The 24,094-nt window shown below is 38.6% G+C and overlaps 1 protein-coding gene across 1 annotated transcript; it reads right to left on the bottom strand.

Moving 5' to 3' along the window:
- Positions 1–13,801: 13,801 nt before the first annotated feature.
- On the bottom strand, positions 13,802–14,816 carry LOC144999607 (uncharacterized). Its single transcript, XM_078958736.1, has 2 exons — positions 14,713–14,816; positions 13,802–14,608 (listed from the first exon to the last, which is right to left on the bottom strand). The coding sequence occupies exon 2, from the start codon at positions 14,499–14,501 to the stop codon at positions 13,971–13,973; it is 531 nt and encodes a 176-aa protein (XP_078814862.1). The 5' UTR covers positions 14,502–14,608; positions 14,713–14,816; the 3' UTR covers positions 13,802–13,970.
- Between the last annotated feature and the right edge of the window lie 9,278 nt (positions 14,817–24,094).

Genomic DNA, 24,094 nt, shown 5'->3' with positions numbered 1-24,094 from the left:
CGATGAAGTGCATTCTACAATATCCAGATAACAGAAGCAACGTTGCTTATGGTATAATTTACATTTCTTCAGAAAGACAAGCCATTCATGGAGTTCCACTTCAAGACGACTGCTATAAAGTATCAATTGATGAAGTGATAAAGGGAGCTGCATTTTTACCATATCAAAACGGTGATATCAAAACAGTTGAGGGGCACATAAAACTTTTGTTGCATGGCCAAAATACCTTGTCAAATGTGACAAAAAAGTTTGTTTCTTCTATTAACTACTTTATGCATTAAACTTTTTCTTTTGGAAATTAGTTTTTTAAATTATTAGTTATTCAAGTTTGGTTCAATGTTGCTACAGATACCACGAATGAGATCAACTGAAGACGATGAATGTAAAAGCTCCAAGAAGCAAAAAAAAAAAAAAGTTTTATAACGAGAGAGAGCATTGGCAAGCATACAAGGAGAACTTTCAACAAGACTAAACAAATCTAGTTTTTGGTTTATGCCTTTTTTCCTTTCTTTAGCATATTTTAGTAAACTTGTTTTGATTACAAGAATTTTTACCTTTTAACTAGGGAAACTATATATGAGAATTTTCATTTGAATTATTATTAATATTGATCTTTTTTTGTCGTTTCACATTGTCCATTTATGGTTACATTTATTTAACATTGTTTTTTATTCCATGTGTCTCTAATAATTTTATCATCATGTTTTATTATGTTTTGTCACTAAAATGTATATAATTGTTACTTTACAAAAAAATGTGTCATGTGACTAAAGGGTTAACAATAGTCATGATAGAAACTCAATATGTGTCTACAAGTGTTTTACAGTCACTTTTAATTAAACATATGTGACTAAAAGTAAAAGAAATACTACATTGAAAATTTTTGTGTCTCAGAAAAGATACACATGTCACTCTATTTAATAATCATGTAACTATAAGTAATATCACAAGAGGGTAAATGTAGTCACGGTGAATGAAATTGAGTGTCGATACAACACTAATGGTTACGATTGTATTGATTCGCGATATCTAAATTATGATCAATAGCCACATTGAAAACTATAGGTGTGTCTAAAGGATAAAAAATGTTATGGTTATCAAAAATTTGTGTGGCTAAATACTAAGAAATAAGGACAATAAACATTAGTTGTGTATCTACAATGATTATATAGTCATGCTTCAATTTAATATACATGACTAAAAACTAAATAGTATTGTCAATGTAGATAAATGTGTGTCAAAATCTTAACATATGTCACTTATTTCTACATTCATGTGGTTGTATGTTCTATAATAGTCGTAGTTATAAAAACATTATGTAATTATACGACATTTGCAACTATGGTTTAAGTATGTATATGTGACTATCATAAAAACAATAGTCACACTCTGCAATTTTTTAATGTCTAAATGATAAAACCGGTCATACTTAAAACAAATTGTTATGTTCATAAGATGAATATTAGCCACTATTATATATACTTTTGTGTCTATAAATCAATTATAGTCATGTTTAATTGATTTTCTATGTAGAAAAGATTTAAAATAGCCACACTTACAACTTTTTATATGTTTGAATCATAGCAATGGTCATGATAAATTATACATATGTGGCTGAAAGTTATTGGATGAACATAGTTAAAAAAAATAGTATGTGTCCTTAAAATACTTTTGGTCATTGAAATTATAAATTTATGTGACCATTTTGGGAATATGGTCATGATTTATTTTATTATGAGCGTGTCTAAAAGATTGTTAATAGTCATATTTTTTGTGTGTGTGACAAATTAATAGCAAAAAGTCATAGTGCAAATAAATTCATGTGGCCATTTGTTAAATATGGTCATGTTTCGCTTAATTTTTTGTCTCTAAACGATAGTCAATAGTCATAATGAACATTTTTTTGTGTGACGAATTATTATCAATACGCCACAGTGAAAAAAACTTCATGTGACCATTCCATGAAAGATTGTCACTAAAATAACTAGAAGGTGTGTCTATAAAGGGTTTACAGTCACAATACTAGATAAAATGATAGATTACAACAACAAAAAACTTCACCCTATAGCCACAATTTTATGCTATGGTCACACTTTTTCATATGATATAGCCACTAAACTTAAAAGTGGTCGTATGGTGCCTAAAATGGCACGGCCTTTGGTGACACTTTCAATGAAAACAAAAAGTGTGACTATAGGCATATGGTCACAATTTTTTGGTGTGACCATAACTCATTTTTGTACTAGTGATAGTGTGTTCTCAATTTCGAGTATGATTATGGCATCCCTCTTCATAGTTCAAATTAGGAGAACGTGACACATAAAATATTATGACAGAAGATTGATAAAGTATCATATCTTTATGTAAGACATTATGCATCGTGTCCCATACGCTTCCGGTATAGGATCGATTGCAAATACTATAATATTTGACAATTCTAAAATTTTCCAAATGGCTAGCGCATTAAGAGGGAAAAAGGACTAGAATCGGTTTTGACTAAAATAGTTAAACAACTATCAAAGGACGATCCAAAGTTCGTTGAAGATTGGTTGCTTGTGAGTAGTTGGAAGTATGGTATTGGATGGACCATATCGACATTCTTACGAATAAATAAGATTCTATTAAGAATGAGTTGTCATATGGAAAATATGGAAATGTTTCCATATTGGGAGTTGGATATTAAGAATCTATGTCTAGATTAGAAACTTTTATGCAAGAAGGATGTTCAAAGGAATGTACTTTGTAACAACCCGAAATTTGTTCGTCGCCAAAACCCGTTCTACCCGGAAAGTCGCCGTTATCGGATTCGTTCCGATTTCTCTTTGGAATTTATTTGTATAATTTATATGTTTATTTTATCCTAATGAGTGTCTAAAGCACTCAGAAACTTATGTTATTCGCCCAAAATCATTATTTAATAAGTTCTAAAAATGTTCCCGTCGGGTGACGGAAACTCAATCGGGTGCGACCAAAAGCCGCGTTTAGCGTCGGTATCGGGTAGAATTCCACCGCGTGCAAATTTTGGGAACTATATAAACGAGTTTCAGCTTTCATTTGAAGCTTTTTCCTTCTCTCACTACTCTCTCTCTAACCTCTCTCCAAAATCCAAAGATTTAGTGTCCAAAACTCAATTTTAAGGCTTCAAATCCTTAAGGTACCTTCCTAGCCTTAATCTATAGCATGTTTAGCTTCCAAACTAGACACTTAATCATGAAATTGGACAATATATATGAGTTTACGGCCTAAGAAGGTGTTTAGGCCGTAAACACCAAAAATGATGGGTTTTGAGCCCTTAAACCCCTCCTTGACTAGTTTGGACTTTAGATATGGCTATGGGACTTCAAGATATGGACTCTAAACATGTAAAACATAATTTTTGTAATGTTTGAAGGAGTTTACGGCCAAGGAACATTCTTGAGCCGTAAACTCATATAATTAGGGTTTTCATGCCCTTAAACACTTCCAAATCACTTCTATGGCTTAGATATGAATTATAGGACTTTGATTCTTGCATTTGGACACTTGAAACATGAATTTTGGGGGATTTAGATGAGTTTACAGCCAAGGAGAGTTCTTGGGCCGTAAACTCCCCAAAACTTGGCATAAATCCAATTCTAAGGTGTTAGAAAGCCATCCAACACCACCAAAAGCCTTGGAATAAATCAAGGGACCAACCAAAAATACTTTAAGGACCTTAAACACATCATTCATGGGATTTCTAAGAGTTTATGGCCAAGGCTTGTTCTTGGGCGGTAAACTCCAAAATCTTTGGTGTTAGAATGCAAATTAAACACCCCTAAGGCCCTTAGATGAATTTTAGAAGTCCTTTCATGCAAGTTCTAGACCTTGAAACACCTTGGAGCACCATGTATTAGAGTTTACGCCCATGAAGGGGGTTTCATGGGCCGTAAACTCCACAAACACCCCAAAAGTCCCTTGCAAACTCATGTTAGGCCTTGGATTAATTCTACCAATCACATGTGATTTGTTCTAGCACCATTTAACCTCATTTTCTTGGAAAAATAGGGGTTTACAGCCATGGAGCTAATCTAGGCCGTAAACTCCCATAAAAGGGATCTATTTGATGTTTAGTAATCATTCCAAGTCCTTAAACCAAGTCTAGAAATTATCCCCTAAGTGTTGGAAGTCAAATTTGCACCATAAACCACCCATCATGAGTTTACGGCTGTAAACTCATGGGGATGGGTGTTTAGGCCGTAAACTCCCCTAAGGGGAGTGTTCCTTTGATGTCCCAACTCCTCTCCCGAGTCCCTTGTGTCACTCGTGTCCCTAAACGCCACCCGGGTCACTCCAAACACTCGTACCAGAGTGTTTTCGCGACTTGAAGCAAGTGTCCCTATCATATGAATAAAATAAGTCCTAATTAGATACAAATGTGTATCTTTACATGATAATTAGGAACCTCGTGTGTTTACAAGTTCCGAATCAACTCTTAGCATCCAAACCGTCTCGTATCTCGTCCGGTGAGTTCATACCCCTACGGCTTTTTCACTGTTTTCAATGTTTTCAGGGGGGGAATACAAGCAAACTAAAACTGTTTTCCAATGACAACATTGATGTGTTTCAAACAATCTTTGACAAATCTATAAACTCTTTTACTCCTTATGTAATATGCTGAGTATAAGGAATGACTACTCGATTTCAACTAAATGGATTTTAGTTAAGGAAACAATCAAACTAATCAAATTATTATGGGAATAATTTGGGGGTCTTTACTGTTCTTTCTATCGTATATTGATATCTATACCAAGTTATTAGATAAACTATGTCTGTTTCAGTTTATCTCCGTATCATTTGAATGTATTATCCGATAATTTCATGTATGTATCTATACTTTACGGTACTATGTTTCATAATCTTCTGTATGTCGATATCTTACAAGAACCCTGTGAATAGTTTAGTACTAGTTTGTGAGATAGTCACTACCCTTTATGGATGATCACTAAATCCTCCCCGGAAGTGTAACTAGAGTCTCCTGGAGGGAGAGCGCGGAATTTGTGAATAGATCTATTCGGGACTGACAATCCAACACCTTAACTGCTAGCTACAGTTAGGCGGACACGCCTAGGGTGACAAATTTATGGATATCGTTCGACGTCTGACAAACGTCAAGGAGGTCACGTTGTCGTATTAGTATGGTTACCCGACTCACAATATGTATTAATATCAGCTTATTCACAGTTTGGGTTCAGAAACTACGTCTCGTTCGGGATAGTGATCCCATGGTTTATTTCTATATCTCTTTCGGGATAGTGATCCCATGGTATTAATCAAACTATTTTGTATCTAGTTCGGGATAGTGATCCCATGGTTTGTATTTACAACTTGTACGGGATGTCTTTCCCCATGGTCTTAAACTATATCTTATACGAGATAATGATCCCATGGTTTCGTATCTATAACTTATACGGGATAGTGATCCCATGGCTTTCTAAATCCATATCTTATACAGGATAATGATCCTAAGGTTTTGTGTCTTCAACTATATCTTATACGGGATAGTGATCCCATGGTTTCAATCTATATTTACATATATACATTAACTTATCTAGTGTCTAGTCCGGGATGATAGTCCCATGATCTTAAACCTGTACTTTCGGATGTGTCAAGCTATCTTATATATGTCTTTCGGGATAGTGATCCCAAGATTTTCATTATATAGTTTCGGATGTTAAACTATACTTTGTGTTATACAACCGATCTTACAATTAGGAAAATATGGGATTTTCTTGGATAACAAATCTTTTCGGAAACTAAAGGAAACCGATACATTTTCACAAAACAAAACCGCTTATGAACTCACCAGCTTTATGCTGATTTTCAAACCGCTTGTATTCTCAGGTCCAAGTTAGACAGGTACCCGGTGATCTCTTTTGATGAAGACGGAGTGCGTGGAAGACTCGTCCCAACTTTTGTTAATATGATGCATATGTATATCTTGTATAACTTTACTTTTGAAACAAATGTAAACTTTCATATATATGTAACGTAATGTTTGTTTACTGTGATTACTATGTACATTGGAATTGATACACAACATGGTAGTCAACCCCGGAGACGTTTCCGCCTTTGGTTTTCGGGGTGTGACAGATTGGTATCAGAGCCCTTGTTTATAGTGAACAGAGTATACCAAAACTTACATGGTATAAAACTATAAACACTAAAGGGCCTCAGTGCTCTGAATTAAAAGTATCTTCAAAACTATAAGTATTTTCAAAAGTATAAAAGTATACCGAATCGTCGAAATCCGTAACTTCAAGTAGAACAAAACATAAGTAAATAGGTGTTGTACACTGCGGTTAAACCTGGGCAGTTATGTAGTCGTGTCTAGGGTCAATATAGCCTGGCCAACTATATTCATTCGAGACACGGCCAACATGTGTTTGGGAGTGACTGTGGTACGCAGCATGCCTAACACTTACCTAATATATCAAACAACGAATCGCCGCTGCGGCGAACCATGAAATACTATGGGAGTATTTCTCGAGCCAATACTTTGTAGAAAATCCTCGTATACGCGATGTTACTTGATCCTTCCGCTAGCGATAAAACGTTCTGTCTTGATAACTCTTTCCTGCTTTATCGCTTAGTATGATGCTATATCTGTCTTGATGAGATATCTTCTGTTCCATATCTCTTGATTCAATTCAGAGGACTTATAATCCTCTCTTTCCTGATCTTTTTAGATCAAGATGCCTCCAAGAAAGAGACCCATCTCGAAGAACAACGATAATCCTCCTCCGCCACCACCTTCTCCTCAATTTGATCTCGCATCATTTCAAACAGTTCTGACTGCTGCAATGGTGGCAACTATGTCTCAAATGAATCCCGGTGGCTCCGGAGGTGGTCCCCAACACCAAAACCCAGAAGGCAGCCAGGAACACCGAAGAGGGGGTTCCTACAAAGACTTCATGAATGCAAAACCCACAACCTTTGATGGCACTGGAGGTGTCATTTCCCTAACTCGATGGTTCGAGAAAATCAAGTCAATCTTCGAAATATGTGCCTGTTCGGAGTCTGACAAAGTTAAATTCGCCGCCTGCACCTTCCTTGATAAAGCCCTGACTTGGTGGAACGGCCGAGTCAAATCCTTAACCTTACCTGTAGCAAATGCCATGGGTTGGGAAGCTATGAAGGAGCTTCTGCTTGCAGAGTACTGCCCTCGGGGCGAAACTCAGAAACTAGAACACGAACTCTGGAACCTTAAGATGAAGGGTTCCAACATAGCAGCTTATACTTCCAGATTCGATGACCTGGCCTTACTCTGTCCGGGAATGGTTACCCCGGAGAGTAAAAAGATCGAGAGATTCATCTGGGGATTGACCCAGCCAACTAAAGGGAATGTCTTGGCTGCGAAGCCAGACACGTACGACAGCGCTAAATGCCTTGCGAAAATCTTGATCGATCACGAAGACAACTATGATGAGGAAACTACTACTCCTGAGTCGGACACAAGTGGAGGTGAAAGTAAAAAGAAATCTCGGAACAAGCGAAAGGCCCAGAGTACAAGAGGGTATCTAAGAAACAGCAAACGGTAGCAGTCCATGCTGCTACTACCCCTATTGCTGTCTCAGCTGTTGGATCTACGGCCCAAACTCCCACCAGTGGATACACTGGCAGTCTTCCTTGGTGTGGTAAGTGCAACTACCATCACCGCATCCCTGGTCCATGTCGCGAAAGGAGCTGCGATAACTGTGGCAAGAAGGGCCATCTATCTCGAACCTGCAGAAAACCGGTCAAGTCAACGAACCAATCATCGGGAACAGGAATCAGTCCAGCCTGCTACAATTGTGGTGAAGCAGGGCACTTCAAAAGGAATTGCCCCAAGGCAACTACCACCACTGATCCTTCTGTCGCTGCAGGTATACTTCTCTTTGATAACTCTTATACCTGCAACTCTTTTCATTTCCCGTGTTTGGAGGGAAACCTGTTATCTATCAATTCGAACGTTTTCTAAGCTCAATTCCTCGTATGTGATCGAGATGTGCATCATCGAGACGACTAACCAATGAGATTGAGAACACTAACTTCGTACCTATAGATTGAATCCTCGGTCCAGAGGACTATTCTATTCCATTCGGTTAAATGGGAAACCTTTCGCGATAATACTTTGATGCTACGTTTAACATGGAATGACAGAGTCTCATTCATGTTGTTATCCTGGTTTCGAGAGGGTCGCCCGTCTATATCTCTTCCTCGACCTAACTCTCATGATCTTCGACATCGAACTTTCGTATTGTTTCATGCTCTAAAACCCAAGAGTTTTCCTGATACGAATTACACATTCCTCGTTTCTGTGATCATCAAGAAACGAGAAGTTAGTAGCTCTTTCTACTAAATGTCTGTCCCGAAGAGTTTCCGGGAATTTCATTCGAACGTCTAAAGTTTAATTCCACATCGTATGTTTCGAAATCTTCGTAGAGACCCGATTCCACTTGAGAAAGTGATGATCCAAAATATCGAATCCATTCGAGTTTCATTTCAAACTCATGATCTATATCCTATTCTTTGAATTTCGGGACGAAATTCCCTCTAACAGGGGGATAATGTAACAACCCGAAATTTGTTCGTCGCCAAAACCCGTTCTACCCGGAAAGTCGCCGTTATCGGATTCGTTCCGATTTCTCTTTGGAATTTATTTGTATAATTTATATGTTTATTTTATCCTAATGAGTGTCTAAAGCACTCAGGAACTTATGTTATTCGCCCAAAATCATTATTTAATAAGTTTTAAAAATGTTCCCGTCGGGTGACGGAAACTCAATCGGGTGCGACCAAAAGCCGCGTTTAGCGTTGGTATCGGGTAGAATTCCACCGCGTGCAAATTTTGGGAACTATATAAACGAGTTTCAGCTTTCATTTGAAGCTTTTTCCTTCTCTCACTACTCTCTCTCTAACCTCTCTCCAAAATCCAAAGATTTAGTGTCCAAAACTCAATTTTAAGGCTTCAAATCCTTAAGGTACCTTCCTAGCCTTAATCTATAGCATGTTTAGCTTCCAAACTAGACACTTAATCATGAAATTGGACAATATATATGAGTTTACGGCCTAAGAAGGTGCTTAGGCCGTAAACACCAAAAATGATGGGTTTTGAGCCCTTAAACCCCTCCTTGACTAGTTTGGACTTTAGATATGGCTATGGGACTTCAAGATATGGACTCTAAACATGTAAAACATAATTTTTGTAATGTTTGAAGGAGTTTACGGCCAAGGAACATTCTTGAGCCGTAAACTCATATAATTAGGGTTTTCATGCCCTTAAACCCTTCCAAATCACTTCTATGGCTTAGATATGAATTATAGGACTTTGATTCTTGCATTTGGACACTTGAAACATGAATTTTGGGGGATTTAGATGAGTTTACGGCCAAGGAGAGTTCTTGGGCTGTAAACTCCCCAAAACTTGGCATAAATCCAATTCTAAGGTGTTAGAAAGCCATCCAACACCACCAAAAGCCTTAGAATAAATCAAGGGACCAACCAAAAATACTTTAAGGACCTTAAACACATCATTCATGGGATTTCTAAGAGTTTACAGCCAAGGCTTGTTCTTGGGCCGTAAACTCCAAAATCTTTGGTGTTAGAATGCAAACTAAACACCCCTAAGGCCCTTAGATGAATTGTAGAAGTCCTTTCATGCAAGTTCTAGACCTTGAAACACCTTGGAGCACCATGTATTAGAGTTTACGGCCATGAAGGGGGTTTCATGGGCCGTAAACTCCATAAACACCCCAAAAGTCCCTTGCAAACTCATGTTAGGCCTTGGATTAATTCTACCAATCACATGTGATTTGTTCTAGCACCATTTAACCTCATTTTCTTGGAAAAATAGGGGTTTACGGCCATGGAGCTAATTTAGGCCGTAAACTCCCATAAAAGGGATCTATTTGATGTTTAGTAATCATTCCAAGTCCTTAAACCAAGTCTAGAAATTATCCCCTAAGTGTTGGAAGTCAAATTTGCACCATAAACCACCCATCTTGAGTTTACGGCCGTAAACTCATGGGGATGGGTGTTTAGGCCGTAAACTCCCCTAAGGGGAGTGTTCCTTTGATGTCCCAACTCATCTCCCGAGTCCCTTGTGTCACTCATGTCCCTAAACGCCACCCGGGTCACTCCAAACACTCGTACCAGAGTGTTTTCGCGACTTGAAGCAAGTGTCCCTATCATATGAATAAAATAAGTCCTAATTAGATACAAATGTGTATCTTTACATGATAATTAGGAACCTCGTGTGTTTACAAGTTCCGGATCAACTCTTAGCATTCAAACCGTCTCGTATCTCGTCCGGTGAGTTCATACCCCTACGGCTTTTTCACTGTTTTCAATGTTTTCAGGGGGGGAATACAAGCAAACTAAAACTGTTTTCCAATCACAACATTGATGTGTTTCAAACAATCTTTGACAAATCTATAAAATCTTTTACTCCTTATGTAATATGCTGAGTATAAGGAATGACTACTCGATTTCAACTAAATGGATTTTAGTTAAGGAAACAATCAAACTAATCAAATTATTATGGGAATAATTTGGGGGTCTTTACTGTTCTTTCTATCGTATACTGATATCTATACCAAGTTATTAGATAAACTATGTCTGTTTCAGTTTATCTCCGTATCATTTGAATGTATTATCCGATAATTTCATGTATGTATCTATACTTTACGGTACTATGTTTCATAATCTTCTGTATGTCGATATCTTACAAGAACCCTGTGAATAGTTTAGTACTAGTTTGTGAGATAGTCACTACCCTTTATGGATGATCAGTAAATCCTCCCCGGAAGTGTAACTAGAGTCTCCTGGAGGGAGAGCGCGGAATTTGTGAATAGATCTATTCGGGACTGACAATCCAACACCTTAACTGCTAGCTACAGTTAGGCGGACACGCCTAGGGTGACAAATTTCTGGATATCGTTCGACGTTTGACAAACGTCAAGGAGGTCACGTTGTCGTATTAGTATGGTTACCCGACTCACAATATGTATTAATATCAGCTTATTCACAGTTTGGGTTCAGAAACTACGTCTCGTTTGGGATAGTGATCCCATGGTTTATTTCTATATCTCTTTCGGGATAGTGATCCCATGGTATTAATCAAACTATTTTGTATCTAGTTCGGGATAGTGATCCCATGGTTTGTATTTACAACTTGTACGGGATGTCTTTCCCCATGGTCTTAAACTATATCTTATACGGGATAATGATCCCATGGTTTCGTATCTATAACTTATACGGGATAGTGATCCCATGGCTTTCTAAATCCATATCTTATACAGGATAATGATCCTAAGGTTTTGTGTCTTCAACTATATCTTATACGGGATAGTGATCCCATGGTTTCAATCTATATTTACATATATACATTAACTTATCTAGTGTCTAGTCCGGGATGATAGTCCCATGATCTTAAACCTGTACTTTCGGATGTGTCAAGCTATCTTATATATGTCTTTCGGGATAGTGATCCCAAGATTTTCATTATATAGTTTCGGATGTTAAACTATACTTTGTGTTATACAACCGATCTTACAATTAGGAAAATATGGGATTTTCTTGGATAACAAATCTTTTCGGAAACTAAAGGAAACCGATACATTTTCACAAAACAAAACCGCTTATGAACTCACCAGCTTTATGCTGATTTTCAAACCGCTTGTATTCTCAGGTCCAAGTTAGACAGGTACCCGGTGATCTCTTTTGATGAAGACGGAGTGCGTGGAAGACTCGTCTCAACTTTTGTTAATATGATGCATATGTATATCTTGTATAACTTTACTTTTGAAACAAATGTAAACTTTCATATATATGTAACGTAATGTTTGTTTACTGTGATTACTATGTACATTGGAATTGATACACAACATGGTAGTCAACCCCGGAGACGTTTCCGCCTTTGGTTTTCGGGGTGTGACATACTTTGAGTGAGAGACATCATATCTATAGAATTGTTTCGGATACGGATTGGCCAAGTCTTGATGATTTTGAGCTATGACTTTACGAAAGGATCATTGCATAAAATGTTAGAATATAGCATATTATATAAGTGGCAAGTGGAGTTCATGATAAATCTAATCCCCGGTGGAGCGTCGATTGTTAAGCCGCCACACCATTAGCACCGCCTGAGATAGTAGGGAGAGACTTTGTTTGTGACCTTTTAGGATGTTTAGCTTCGCAATGCAAGGTTCGTACAGCCCATTAAGCTTCGTTATGATAGATGCCCCCGAAGGGTATAGAATAATGTTTTATCGAATAGTTTCATCACTTAACCCTATTACGGTTTAGAATTTTTGAACGAATAAACTTTCCAAGTGATGACTTCTTATTAAAATAGTGAGTTGTACAATAGTAACATAGTGTAAACCCTAATATACAAGGGTTAGATGAGTTGACCGGTTGACTTTGACTTGATCGGAAATTGATGGTTGTCACACGTATGTCGATCCCCATATCCTTTGACTATGGTTAGAAATTGTACATCCAAGCGAGGTGTTTAAAGCTTATCTCATATAAAGACTTCAGCCTTTAAACCATAAAAGGTATCATGGATACCTTGGATCTTAGGAGGGGTGATTAACCCCTAAATTCTTGGTCAAGATCTTCTAAGTCTGCAAAACAAATATATTGGATAAAAGGTGGATATCAGCTTTTTGGTTGTACTCAATTGTTTGGTCGAAAACTACACATGGGCATAACAGACAAGGAATACCTTAAGTACTACTATAACGTAATTAATGAGCTCAAGAGCAATGGTATTGAACCATGTGCCACTTTGTTTCACCGAGACAATCCCAATACTTTGAACAAAATTTTAAAATTCCAATTTTTTTTTCCAGTAACATCGACACATTAATAAAAAATGGACATCTTAGTAACTGAAGTTTTGGTATCCCAAATCTTTCAACTTTCGTCTCTCTTTACAATTGACAATGACTATAACTCAAATGGAAATTATTGCTAGTAAATGCAAGAAATATCAATGTACTTTGATTGACTTGTTTATTACAGTATCAAAATCCTACTCTTATTATTTTTTTTCCTAATACAATATCGGACTTTTTAAAATCTACATATTTGTAGCATTTTCATCCAAATGCAAAACAAACTTCCAAATATAATTGAGTAGATTTTCAAAGTTTAATGCCTTTATAAGAAAAAGTAGCATGTTGTAACGCAAAGAAATGAAAATAAAATGCAATACACAAATCAATGGAAGTATGTTGTGTTTCTTGCATTTATCCAATTTCAAATCCATGCATCTCTAGTTGTGCAAACTTGAGATAAGGGCCATGATTAGTTAGATATAGTGTTTTCCTCGAGCAATTAGGCAATGGGTCGAACCCTTATTCTTCCTTATTCTTATTAGTGTTGATTTTATTTTTGTTAGGTTTAAGTCTGACGAGAATAATATTTTACAACTAGTAATTCATTTATTTTCAAACCGACCCATTTACTATCTACTATTTTATTGACTAATCCTTTATATTGGAATGGTTGAAGAGTCAAATGGTTTGGCAATTCATCATGGGGGATGAATTGATAGAATTTTGAATTAACTATGATCCCATTTCCCAAAAAAAAACAAAACAATCCTTGCTTGTACTTTATAAATGAAAGACATTTGATCAAAGAGGAAGGTATTGACCAACCATGCATCATGTTGATCCTTGGATATGCTTAATCTGGCATACTCTATTTATGTGAATTGTAAAGGGAATCTAAGTACAAAACAAAACGGAAATCAAGTTACTAAGCTAAGTAGCATACTATTTAGATGAACTTTGTTAAACCTTTACAATATTTATCGATCATCAAAATAACATTTGTTACAAGGAAAAAGATTGAAAAAACAAGCATCAGTGACTAACATTCGTGTATCCATGTATCTGTAAAGGAAGGTGAAATCAATATATCCTGTGAACGGCCTAAAGATTCTTCAAAAATGGCATTCAGTCCATCTCAAGGGCAGGAAGAGGGTTCATAAGCATCCTATCAGAATCAAGTTGAGCCATGATGGGAGGATCACCTGGCCTCACCTTGTTACGACTCAATAATCCCAATAGAACAAAGCACATTATCAACACCATAATTGAATGCACAACAAACAACAAATTCATCAACGCTATACCCCTCAATTTATCCTCTTCAAGATCACATTTGACATCAGTATTCCCCTGACCCTGAGATGGAGCAATCACCACTTTACCACACCCCTTAAACGCAAAAGCATCTGTGTACAACGATAATCCAACCTGCAAAACCCAAGTACCCTTCAAAACAAGCCCAGAAGACAACAAAAAGTCTGCAAAATATGCAGATGGCTTAATCGAAAGAAAGAAACAAGCTGCAGAACAGACTAGTGTCAATCCACCTAAGAAGCTATACTCGAGTTCACCAAGACCAACAATGCCTTTGCCGTTCATTAGATACTCGATCAGAAAGGCAACCCCAGCGAAAACGAATATGAAATGCTCTGGCATTGCGATGGGATCAATAAATTCTTTGATTGCAATGAAAATGAGGAGTACCCAGAAAAGGAAAACGACTACAGATTGCTGCAAGAAGGAGAACTTGTAAGTCGGGTGGCCTGAAAATGCAAGAAACAGGAAAAGATGGGAGAAAGAAGCAATGGGGAGGGCAACAAGGAAGACAAAAAAGTCAACGTTTCTCCAAGTAGGGTTTGAGAAGTACCATGTTTTGGATCGATAGAGCGATGGGTTGCTGAGGTAGATCGAGAAAGAGGATATGAGGCGCCGGACGCCGAGAGGGAAGAGAAAGAGGAATGATGTGAAATGGGTTCCTAATGATCCCATGTTAGTGTTAGGATAGGATTAACGTTTGATTTAGACGATGAGATTGAGATTTTTGATAACGAACTCCAGTGGCAGCGGCAGTGAAAAACAGAGATTCTTGAATCTTGATGATGAATTCCGGCGTAACGTAGTTTGATAGATGAATCGCTATATGAACTATCACGTGGGTTCTTGGAAAGTTGAGGAGGTGGATTTGGCTCAAAGTTAGAAACTCATTTCTTTCAGACCAATAACCCTAGATCAGTAGATGGTCTGTTTTCTGCTCTTCACCTCAAAATTACAACGTTCGACAAAATAAAAAACATGGTAAATGACCTTTTTGTTTGTCTACATCTGGCTATTTATTTATTTATTTATTATTATTATTTTTTTTAATATTTAGATAACGAATTTTTGGAAAATGTTCATTATGATCTATTGTAGCAAGTTACATCTGGTTATAACCGTTCATAATAACCATATGTAAACACTTTAAAAACATTCGTTATCTAGATATGTAAAAAAATGTAGTTACCCAGATGAGAACAAACTGAAAAGGTAAAAGTAAATTACACGAATGGTCTTTGTGGTTTGGATAATTTATGTGTTTGGTACTTGATTAATTTTTTAACTCAGATCATCTCTAATGTTTATTTTTATTATGTGTTTGGTCTCTATCTTATCTCAAAAGACTATTGTGCCCTTTTTAATTTATTTTTTAATTAATTTTTTTATTTATATATTTAAAAAAATTAATAGACCTCATATATTTGTATCTCCTCACCTTAAACCTGAAACCACATATCTGTATCTCCTCACCTTAAACCGTAAACCACAACCCACCGTCTCTCCATTGAATTTTCCATCACCACAACCCAATAGAAGGATTGTTGTGTGAGTTCGCCGGAGTTGAAGGTCCGAAAAAAATGCATCATTAGTTGACTTGAAAAACAACAATTTCAAATAGAAAACAACATCAAATATTTGAAAAAAAATATATAGTTTGAAGGTTATTGATTCATACATTAAAGTTTGTTTGAAGTCGTCACTTTGGTTCCTCGATAGTTGACTCTAACATGTCATGTAAATTTAATCTAAATATTTCAATTCGTCACTTTACATGTCTTTTATAGTTTTAATTTTCTTTCATTTGTGTATTTATCATTGCACTCGTACATTTATTGTGTTATATGATAACATTGTACTTTCGGTTTTTTCTTATTAATGCATTGTACCTTGAAATATATATCTAATTATAACATTATACTTTCAATATTTTATTTTAATAGAACATTGTGTTTTAAAAAAGTACCAGTTATGACTATGAAAACTATTTTTTCATTTGGATGACATTGTTATAATTACTAAAAAAAATTCAACTTACAATGTTGTAACATCATATCTCAAGAATAAGGTAAGATAGCCGACAATAAATCATGTTTATGAATCCTTGCAAACGCCTTCGAAATCCACTCACCAATAGTGCTCTAATATCATGCATGTCTGTAAAAATGACCCTAATCCCATAATATGAAAGATAGGAAAATCTGTCAAAAGGCATTTTTTGGGTCGAACACGGCGTGTGTCGAAATAGGCTAAACTGACACGGGTCGTGTTCAGCATGGTGAACACAGCCCATGTCAAAATAGTCTAAACTGACACGGGCCGTGTTCAACATAGTCAATAGCTTCTTCTTGGTCAAACACAACTCGTGTTCGCTCCTTCTCCCAAGCCCAATCTTGAATTTTTCAACTTTTTCCTTTTGCATCCATTCAACCCGGAATCTTCACCCATGTTTCCCGACACTTCCCAAAATGCATTTCAACCTTCCGTTTACCTAAAAAGACCATAAAAGCGTGCAAATAAGGTTATTTTAGTGAATACAATGAATTTGATGCAATGCAAGAAAAATGAAAGACAACTGTGCTAAATTGATGCACAAAAGGGACTAAAAGGTGTGCAAAAAGGTGCACAAAATGCACCTAACAAATCTCCCCAATCTTAGACATTTCTTGTCCTCAAGAAAGAACATGAATCGGACGAGACAGGATGATTTCTAGATGACAAAAAGAAACATAAAACAAAAGGGGACAGAGAGATCCTAAAAGCTAAGAACGAATGAATGTAATGAAAACCATGATAGAGAAATATATGTACAAAAGAAGCTTAAGAAAAATGAACGGTAGAAAAATCCAAAATGGAAATAGTTTTTTTCTTTTTTTTTTATACGATCAAACTTTACATCGACGGGGCTCCAATCACTAATACCTAGGAGACCATCCTACTACCTTTGATGTATCACAGACTCCCAAAGTGAGGAAGACAACAAAACGGTGTAACCCAATAATCCAACCATAGTTTTATTTAAAGTTTATACCTTAATTAGCTTTGTGAGCAAAAATAACACAATCCAAGATTTCATGTCCTTAAAACTAAGTAGTCAAGAATAAGAATCGACGCATCCTTAAGAACCTGTCACGACAAATCAGCTTTCGCTGAAACAGTGAGCCCACCCGAAGGGGCTCAGCTCCTATGCTTTCACTTTTTCGAGAGCCACAAGTATCATATCACACATTTATTCATTCGCCAAATTTAACTTTAAGATAGCTTCTGATTTGAGTGAATTGGATTTGTATCTTTGTTTTGAGCTTGAGTTCTTCAATCAACTTTTTGAATTTCTTAAAATTTCTTCGATTGAGTGCTTCAAATTTTGGTTTGGGTACTAGATATGACAGTTGTACCATTTCTTCCTTCTTGACTGTGTGGATCTGATAATTAAGGTCTTTGTTACCGTGAAAAGTTCTGACGTCATCATTCGACGTGGATTGGCTTGGTCCTCATCATACCAATTTCCTATGCTAAGTAAAGACCCTTCGCCTTAAACGATTGTCTAACAAAATCTTTTCAACCTATAAAGACAAACCCAACATAAACCTCCATATCATCTTTTACTTCAAAATTCAGAAGTACCCACGAGAGGGGTACCACGCCTTCCGAACTCACTCTATAGACAAGAAACTTGAAGCGAAAAACCTCGAGGATGTCCCGGAAGTCAGTACATTTTTCCGAGGTATTCCCAGCAGATCTCCCGAGAATATCACTCATACAGCAAGTCAAGTTCAAAGAATAGAGACTAAGGACCCATCCGGCTAACCTATCATTGCTGAGTGTATACGCGAGGATGGTATATAATTAAGATTCTACAGATTTAGGATGTGTGATTCCGCCCTATCTCCTGTTCCTTGTTTGGTTGTGGACTTTGGGCAGAGCCACCCATCGGACCATCTTTTCAATCTTAATTATATATGACTTGTATACACGAGGTGATGATGGATGAACTAGATATGAGTCCTACCCTGAAATTCAGGACAAAGCTGCCCAAGAATACAAATGAACATGCTACCATTCAAATGAATGTCAATCAAACCGAACACATACACTCGCTACCGATTAAAACTGCAGACACAATAGTGAAGATCCGCTGGAATGCCAAGCGAGGATCAGAATTCACTTGGGGATGAGAAGATCATATAGAACAGAAGTACCCACAAATTTCCCTTGACCATAAGTAACCATTTAGAATTCGAATTTTAGAAAGAAATTCCCTCTAACGATGGGATGATGTCAGAACTCTAAATTTTTAGACCCATCAAAGCCTAAACCCTAACCAAGTACAAGTGAAACTTCATTGTAATCCTGGTTGAATTTTATTATCTATAGCCTTAGAGTTTGTTTAAAGAGTTAACAAAGATGTATGGATTGATAACTTAAGCTCAATTAGAGTGTTATAAATGAACATAAGTTAAAAGATTAAGGGTTTAAAACATAAATATAACCAAGTTTTCACCAAGAAATCAAATCCAGATGGGGGTTTCAGTTTGAAATTAATGCATTAGAGGGGTTTACATTTTGTTTTGTTTTGTTCTGTTTTTTTTTTTTTTTTTTTTTTTTTTTTTTTTTTTGAATAAATTCCAAATGTAGTTTACGGTTTAGAAACCACTTCAAAGTGTTGTTTTCAGTTTCAGACTTCTAGAATCATGAGTTTTTGGCTTAAGGATTTGATATCGAGTAGTTTATGGTCCAATGAATTATAGAATAAAGTTGTTTTCGGTTGTGAGTCAAAGAATCATGAGTTTTCGGTCAACACATGATCGAAATCTCTAAAGCTAAGCCATTATGGTCGTAAAAACAAGGATAAATGTCCGAAATCTCTATTATTTTAAATGAAAACTTGGCTGTAAACACCGAAAAATATCTAGATATTTAGTCCTTTAGACGGTGATACATATTCCAAGAGGATAAAATACATTTCCCAAAGTAAGCATCACAATTATATATATATATATATATATATATATATATATATATATATATATATATATATATATATATATATATATATATATATATATATATGAACCAAAAACTAACCTCACAATTTACATCTTTAAGGCCGAAATCCATCTAATTTCTCTCAAAGTTCATAAGACAATATTCATATCTTCAAAACACTTACCCGGTTAACCTTCAAATCTTCGTAGCATACCCAAGAACACTTCACATCTGCATCCAAAATTCTCAGGAACTATTTTGCACCTTGAAAGTATTTAATATAAACAAGTGTTAATTAATACTTTATATTATTAGATTAACTAATTTAAACACAATATTACTGTAACATCCCGGAATCGCAAGAGTAGAGTTAAAGGGCTAAAAGTGTAAGTTTCGGAGGGTGACTCGGCGAGTCCATGGATAGACTCGGCGAGTCAGGTCGCGGCTTTGGTCGCGTGTCAAGTGGCCTACTCGGCGAGTCCAAAGATGGACTCGGCGAGTAGGTGCTGTATGGGGAAAACCCTAATTTTCGGGGTTGAGCCCTATATAAAGAGCATTATACCCCTCCACAGCCTCCCTTATCCCCCCTTGAGTTCCAGAAACCCTAAATTCATGGAGAGTCCAATTGTGGAGCAAATTAGAGCTTGGAGAGGTGTTGGTTGAAGAAATCTTGAAGGAGAAGTGGCTTGGATCAAAGGGCTTTGCTTGGATTCGAGTTTCATTGTTGTGGGGGCATCCTTTGGAGGTAATACTTTCGTTCTTGGGCTGTATCTTCCTAGTTTCTCATTTTGGGGTTGTATGAGGTGCTTGGTTGTGTGGTATCTTGATGTTTGGGGTATGGATCTGAGGTTGCTACCTCAGATCTGGAGTGGAGAAGATCTGAAGAGCATTAAAGCCCCTGTTCTTGTGTTGCTAATGGAGCTATCATGTCCCAAACCTTGGTTCTAAGGTGAATAAGGCCTAGATCTCTTTAGATTCACGTAAAGTTTGCCACTTTACGTGATGGATGGATTGTAGGAGGTTGGATCTATGTTTTGGATAAATTGCATGGCCTGAGATGCTTCTGTATGGATTCAGACCGATGGCACTCGACGAGTCACATGGGTGGACTCGACGAGTTGCTTGAAGATGGCCTGGAACTCGATGAGTTGGAAGAACAACTCGGCGAGTAGGTTGAAGATAGCCTTGGACTCGACGAGTCCATTTGGACTCGGCGAGTCTTGTCGAGGAAGTCCCAATATTTCTGGTTGAGTCGATGAATCGGTGAGTCAAGGGATGACTCGGTGAGTTGGGTGCGAGTGGACTCAGATTTGTTGGACTCGACAAGTCTTGGGGTGACTCGGTGAGTTGGGTCGCTGATTAAAGGAAGTTCTGAGCATATGGACTCGGCGAGTCATCGGGTTGACTCGGCGAGTAGGGTCAGTCAGGGGTTGACTTTGACTTGTCCAAGGTTGACCAGTTGTCTTCCAGGGGTATTTTGGTTATTAAGGGTATTTATTGAGTTGTATGTTTTGATGTTCAGTGGAGGAGTTCGTGTTAGAGTTCGGAGCAGCGGGATCTTATCCTTTCAGCCGACAGTTTCGAGGTGAGTTATCCTCACTATATCAACAGGGTCTAAGGCACCAAGGTCGGCCCTTTATTGGATTGAGATTCGGATATGGTTATTATGTTATTGTTTGATGTGTCTGCATCCTGGTAGCTAGGATGGTACATTCTACGAGACCTTGTTAAGGTCAGTTTCCCGATATACAGAGTGATGCTATGCTAGTGACCTGTTAGGTCGGTAACCCGGTTAGGGTAATGATATGCTATGTGATATGCTTGCTCGGTTTGTTGACTATGACTGTTATATGATTGTATGTTTTGTGCACATGGTTGTTTGGACTGGAGATGGGTTGAGGTGGGTCCTGCTTTGTGTTGTAGGCCAAGATACCCAGGGTGGACCGGTTATTCCGAAGGCCCAGCGAGTGGTCCGGATAGGCTGTAGGCCCCACGAGGGCGGACCAGACGTGCCGAGGCTCGGAGAGTGGACCAGGCCGATTGAAGGCCCGATGCGGGCGGACCAGTCACACTGTAGACTCAGAGAGTGGACCAGGTGGGTTGAAGGCCCGATGCGGGCGGACCAACCCCACTGTAGAATCGAAGGACATGACTAGACCTGGAGGATGGATCCGGTGGACTGAAGGCCTGATACGGCGGACCAGTCACACAGTAGACCCGATATGCATGGTTGTTCTATGTTATATTATGTTATGTATGCTTTATATGTTTTGGACCGGAAGGTCGCAGCCTGGAAGGGTGTATACGTGTTTGGTATTTTGGGGGTATCTCACTAAGCTTTCGGGCTTACAGTTGTGGTTTAATGTTTTTCAGGTTCTTCAGGAGACCGTGGCAAGGCGAAGGCGTGATCGTACCGCTCCTCATGATTTTGTAGCAATGTGATTCTGGGAATACTCTAATGATTTGTATTGAAAACCTTTTTGTAAACATTTTAATGAAAATCGGGTTGTTTTGAAAAATTTAAATTAGTTGTATTTTTCGGATGTTACAAGTTGGTATCAAAGCCTTGGTTTGAGTGAATTGGAGGAACACTTGTGTGACTCCAGTTTCAAATCGAGGAGGGTTTTCAAAAGAGAATTTAAAATGGTTTTCAAAATAAGTAAAGGAGGACGCGGAGGTACGATCAGCCAGAGCCAGTAAGTAACCCCAAAATACCATACATGACAATTGTTTTATTGAGCTTTGATAGAATAGCATGCTAGAGTTAGGCTAGGGATCTTCAGGATTTCTTGATGAGTTGCCTGATTTATGATGCCTGCTAGCCTAGGGTTCCTTGTGAGAGATTTCTAGTGTTCCTCTAGTTGTGAGGATAGAGCGTTGTTATGTATGTCGCTAGGGTGTTGTGGGAGTACTTCATACAAATATGGGTAGGTGTGGAAGGTAGTATGAGCCCGTACTACTGAAAGCACGGACTCATACGCGTATCAGGGAAACCATGACCTCTAGGGTTGGGATGAGAGCTGGTTCCCGGGATAGTGGAATATGTCTGAGATTCGGTGTTTTATTTTCAGTATGGAGATTTCAGGGCACGCTGGGAGTGGATTCGAGTCAGGATCAGGAGCAGGAGAGGGAGTTCCGGGTGGGTCTGTCCAGCCCGAGGTTGTCATTTAGATGAGTACGCACGAGTTGGACGCGAGGATTCGTGAGATCCTGCATGATGAGGTTGCTGCATTGTTTTGGGCTGAGCTGCCGGAGTTGTTTGGGTCGATCAAGATCGCCATGGTGGAGTATTTTGATGAGCGCTATGCGGCTCTCACGGAGATGGCTGCTGCGGCGGCTACCGCAGCAGTAGCAGCGGTAGGGGGAGGAGCCAGTAGAGGTTTTCAGTATCGGGACTTCGATAATACGAAGCCTCCCACTTTTGATGGAGTTTAGGATCCGATCGTTGCTATGCGATGGTTATCAGATGTGGAGGGATGTTTCTTCACGTGTTCATGCCCTGCTGATCAGAGGGTGAGGTGTGCTCTGAACCTGTTAAGGCTCGGGGCAAAGGATTGGTGGAGATTGACCACGGGGTCGTACTCGGACGCGCAGAGAGCTGTGATTTCATGGGATCGGTTTAGAGAGATGTTCATCACTCGTTATGTTCCGCAGGTCGAGAGGGAGAGGTTGGCTCAGGAGTTCATGGAGCAGAAACAGGATTCAGAATCGGTGACGGAAATCACCAGGACGTTTACTGAGAGGGCGATGTTTTGCCCTGAGTTCGCTTCGGAGCAGGCTCAGATGTCCCGATATCTGAGTATGCTAAAGAGAGACATCAGACAGTTTGTGTCTGCGCAGAGGTGCGAGACTTTGCTGGAGTTGCAGGAGGCCGTCAGGCGGCGGGAGTTAGAGATTGAATTGCAGATGCGTGAGCTGAGGCAAGCTCTGGTTCAGTCGCAGCCGGCGACGAAACGGTCTAAGACCGTTGATTCCAGGATGGGAGATCAGGGTAGCCACGTCTGTGGAAAGTGTGGAAGGGGTCACGCTGGGGTTTGTCTGTCCGGTGGAGCATGCCGCAAGTGCGGAAAGGAGGGACACTATGCGAGGGATGGTCGGCAGTCAGTGCCGGTTCGGGATTTGAGGATATGCTATCATTGTCATCAGGTTGGACATTTGAAGGTTAAATGTCCACAGCTTGCTGTAGGACCGGTTCAGGCTCCAGCACCGGCTTCGTTGAGGATCACAGGTGGAGGTCAGGGTGTAGCGGAGCCCCCAAGGGCTTAGGGTCGTGTTTTTCAGCTTGCTGCTGCGGGTATGTTTCTTTTTGTTGTTTTTGGTCATTTATGATTGTTGTGGAGTATTGTTATCTGTTGGTTTCATTGGTTGGTTATGGAATTGCGTTTCGGGTTTTCGTGTGGTATCCATTGTTCCCTGAGGGTTTGGCGAGTTGTGATCGAGATTTCGTTTTGGTATCCTTTGTTCCCTGAAGGATCGTTATGGTTATGGATTTGTACTTCGAGCTATTGTTGATTATCTTTGTGAGGATTGGTGGCGGATGCGGTGTTGGTTTGAAGGCCGGGTAGATTCTGCAGTCTGAGGAATAGATAGTTGAAGATTGGGTTCTTTTCGAGCGGGTTGTGCAGCATGGAAACATGAGTTTTATGAAAGTTGTTGGCGCTGGTGAGAAACATTTTGCGTGTAAGTGTTGATTTTCTGCAAGGTTACTTTGGGAGATCGGTGATGGCGATTGGTGATTTATTGTCAGTATCTTAAGTGTGGGAGAATTGGAAATTCTCCAGATGATCGTTGGGTCTGAAAGGTTGTTTAGCTGCTTGGGGAATTCAACGATATTTCTATCAGTCGAGAGCAGGCTCGTATGGGTGAGTAACAGGTGTGCGGGGCGGAATTCAGACCTAGAGCAGTTGATTGTGGAAGGCATGGGAGCAGGCTGGGATCGAGTATGTATG

This window comes from Lactuca saligna, chromosome 6 (genome assembly GCF_052625555.1).
Source record: "Lactuca saligna cultivar CGN05327 chromosome 6, ASM5262555v1, whole genome shotgun sequence".
In the NCBI taxonomy this organism is placed as follows: domain Eukaryota; kingdom Viridiplantae; phylum Streptophyta; class Magnoliopsida; order Asterales; family Asteraceae; genus Lactuca; species Lactuca saligna.
Note: the sequence above shows the minus strand (reverse complement) of the source record. Positions and strands in the feature narration are given on the sequence as shown.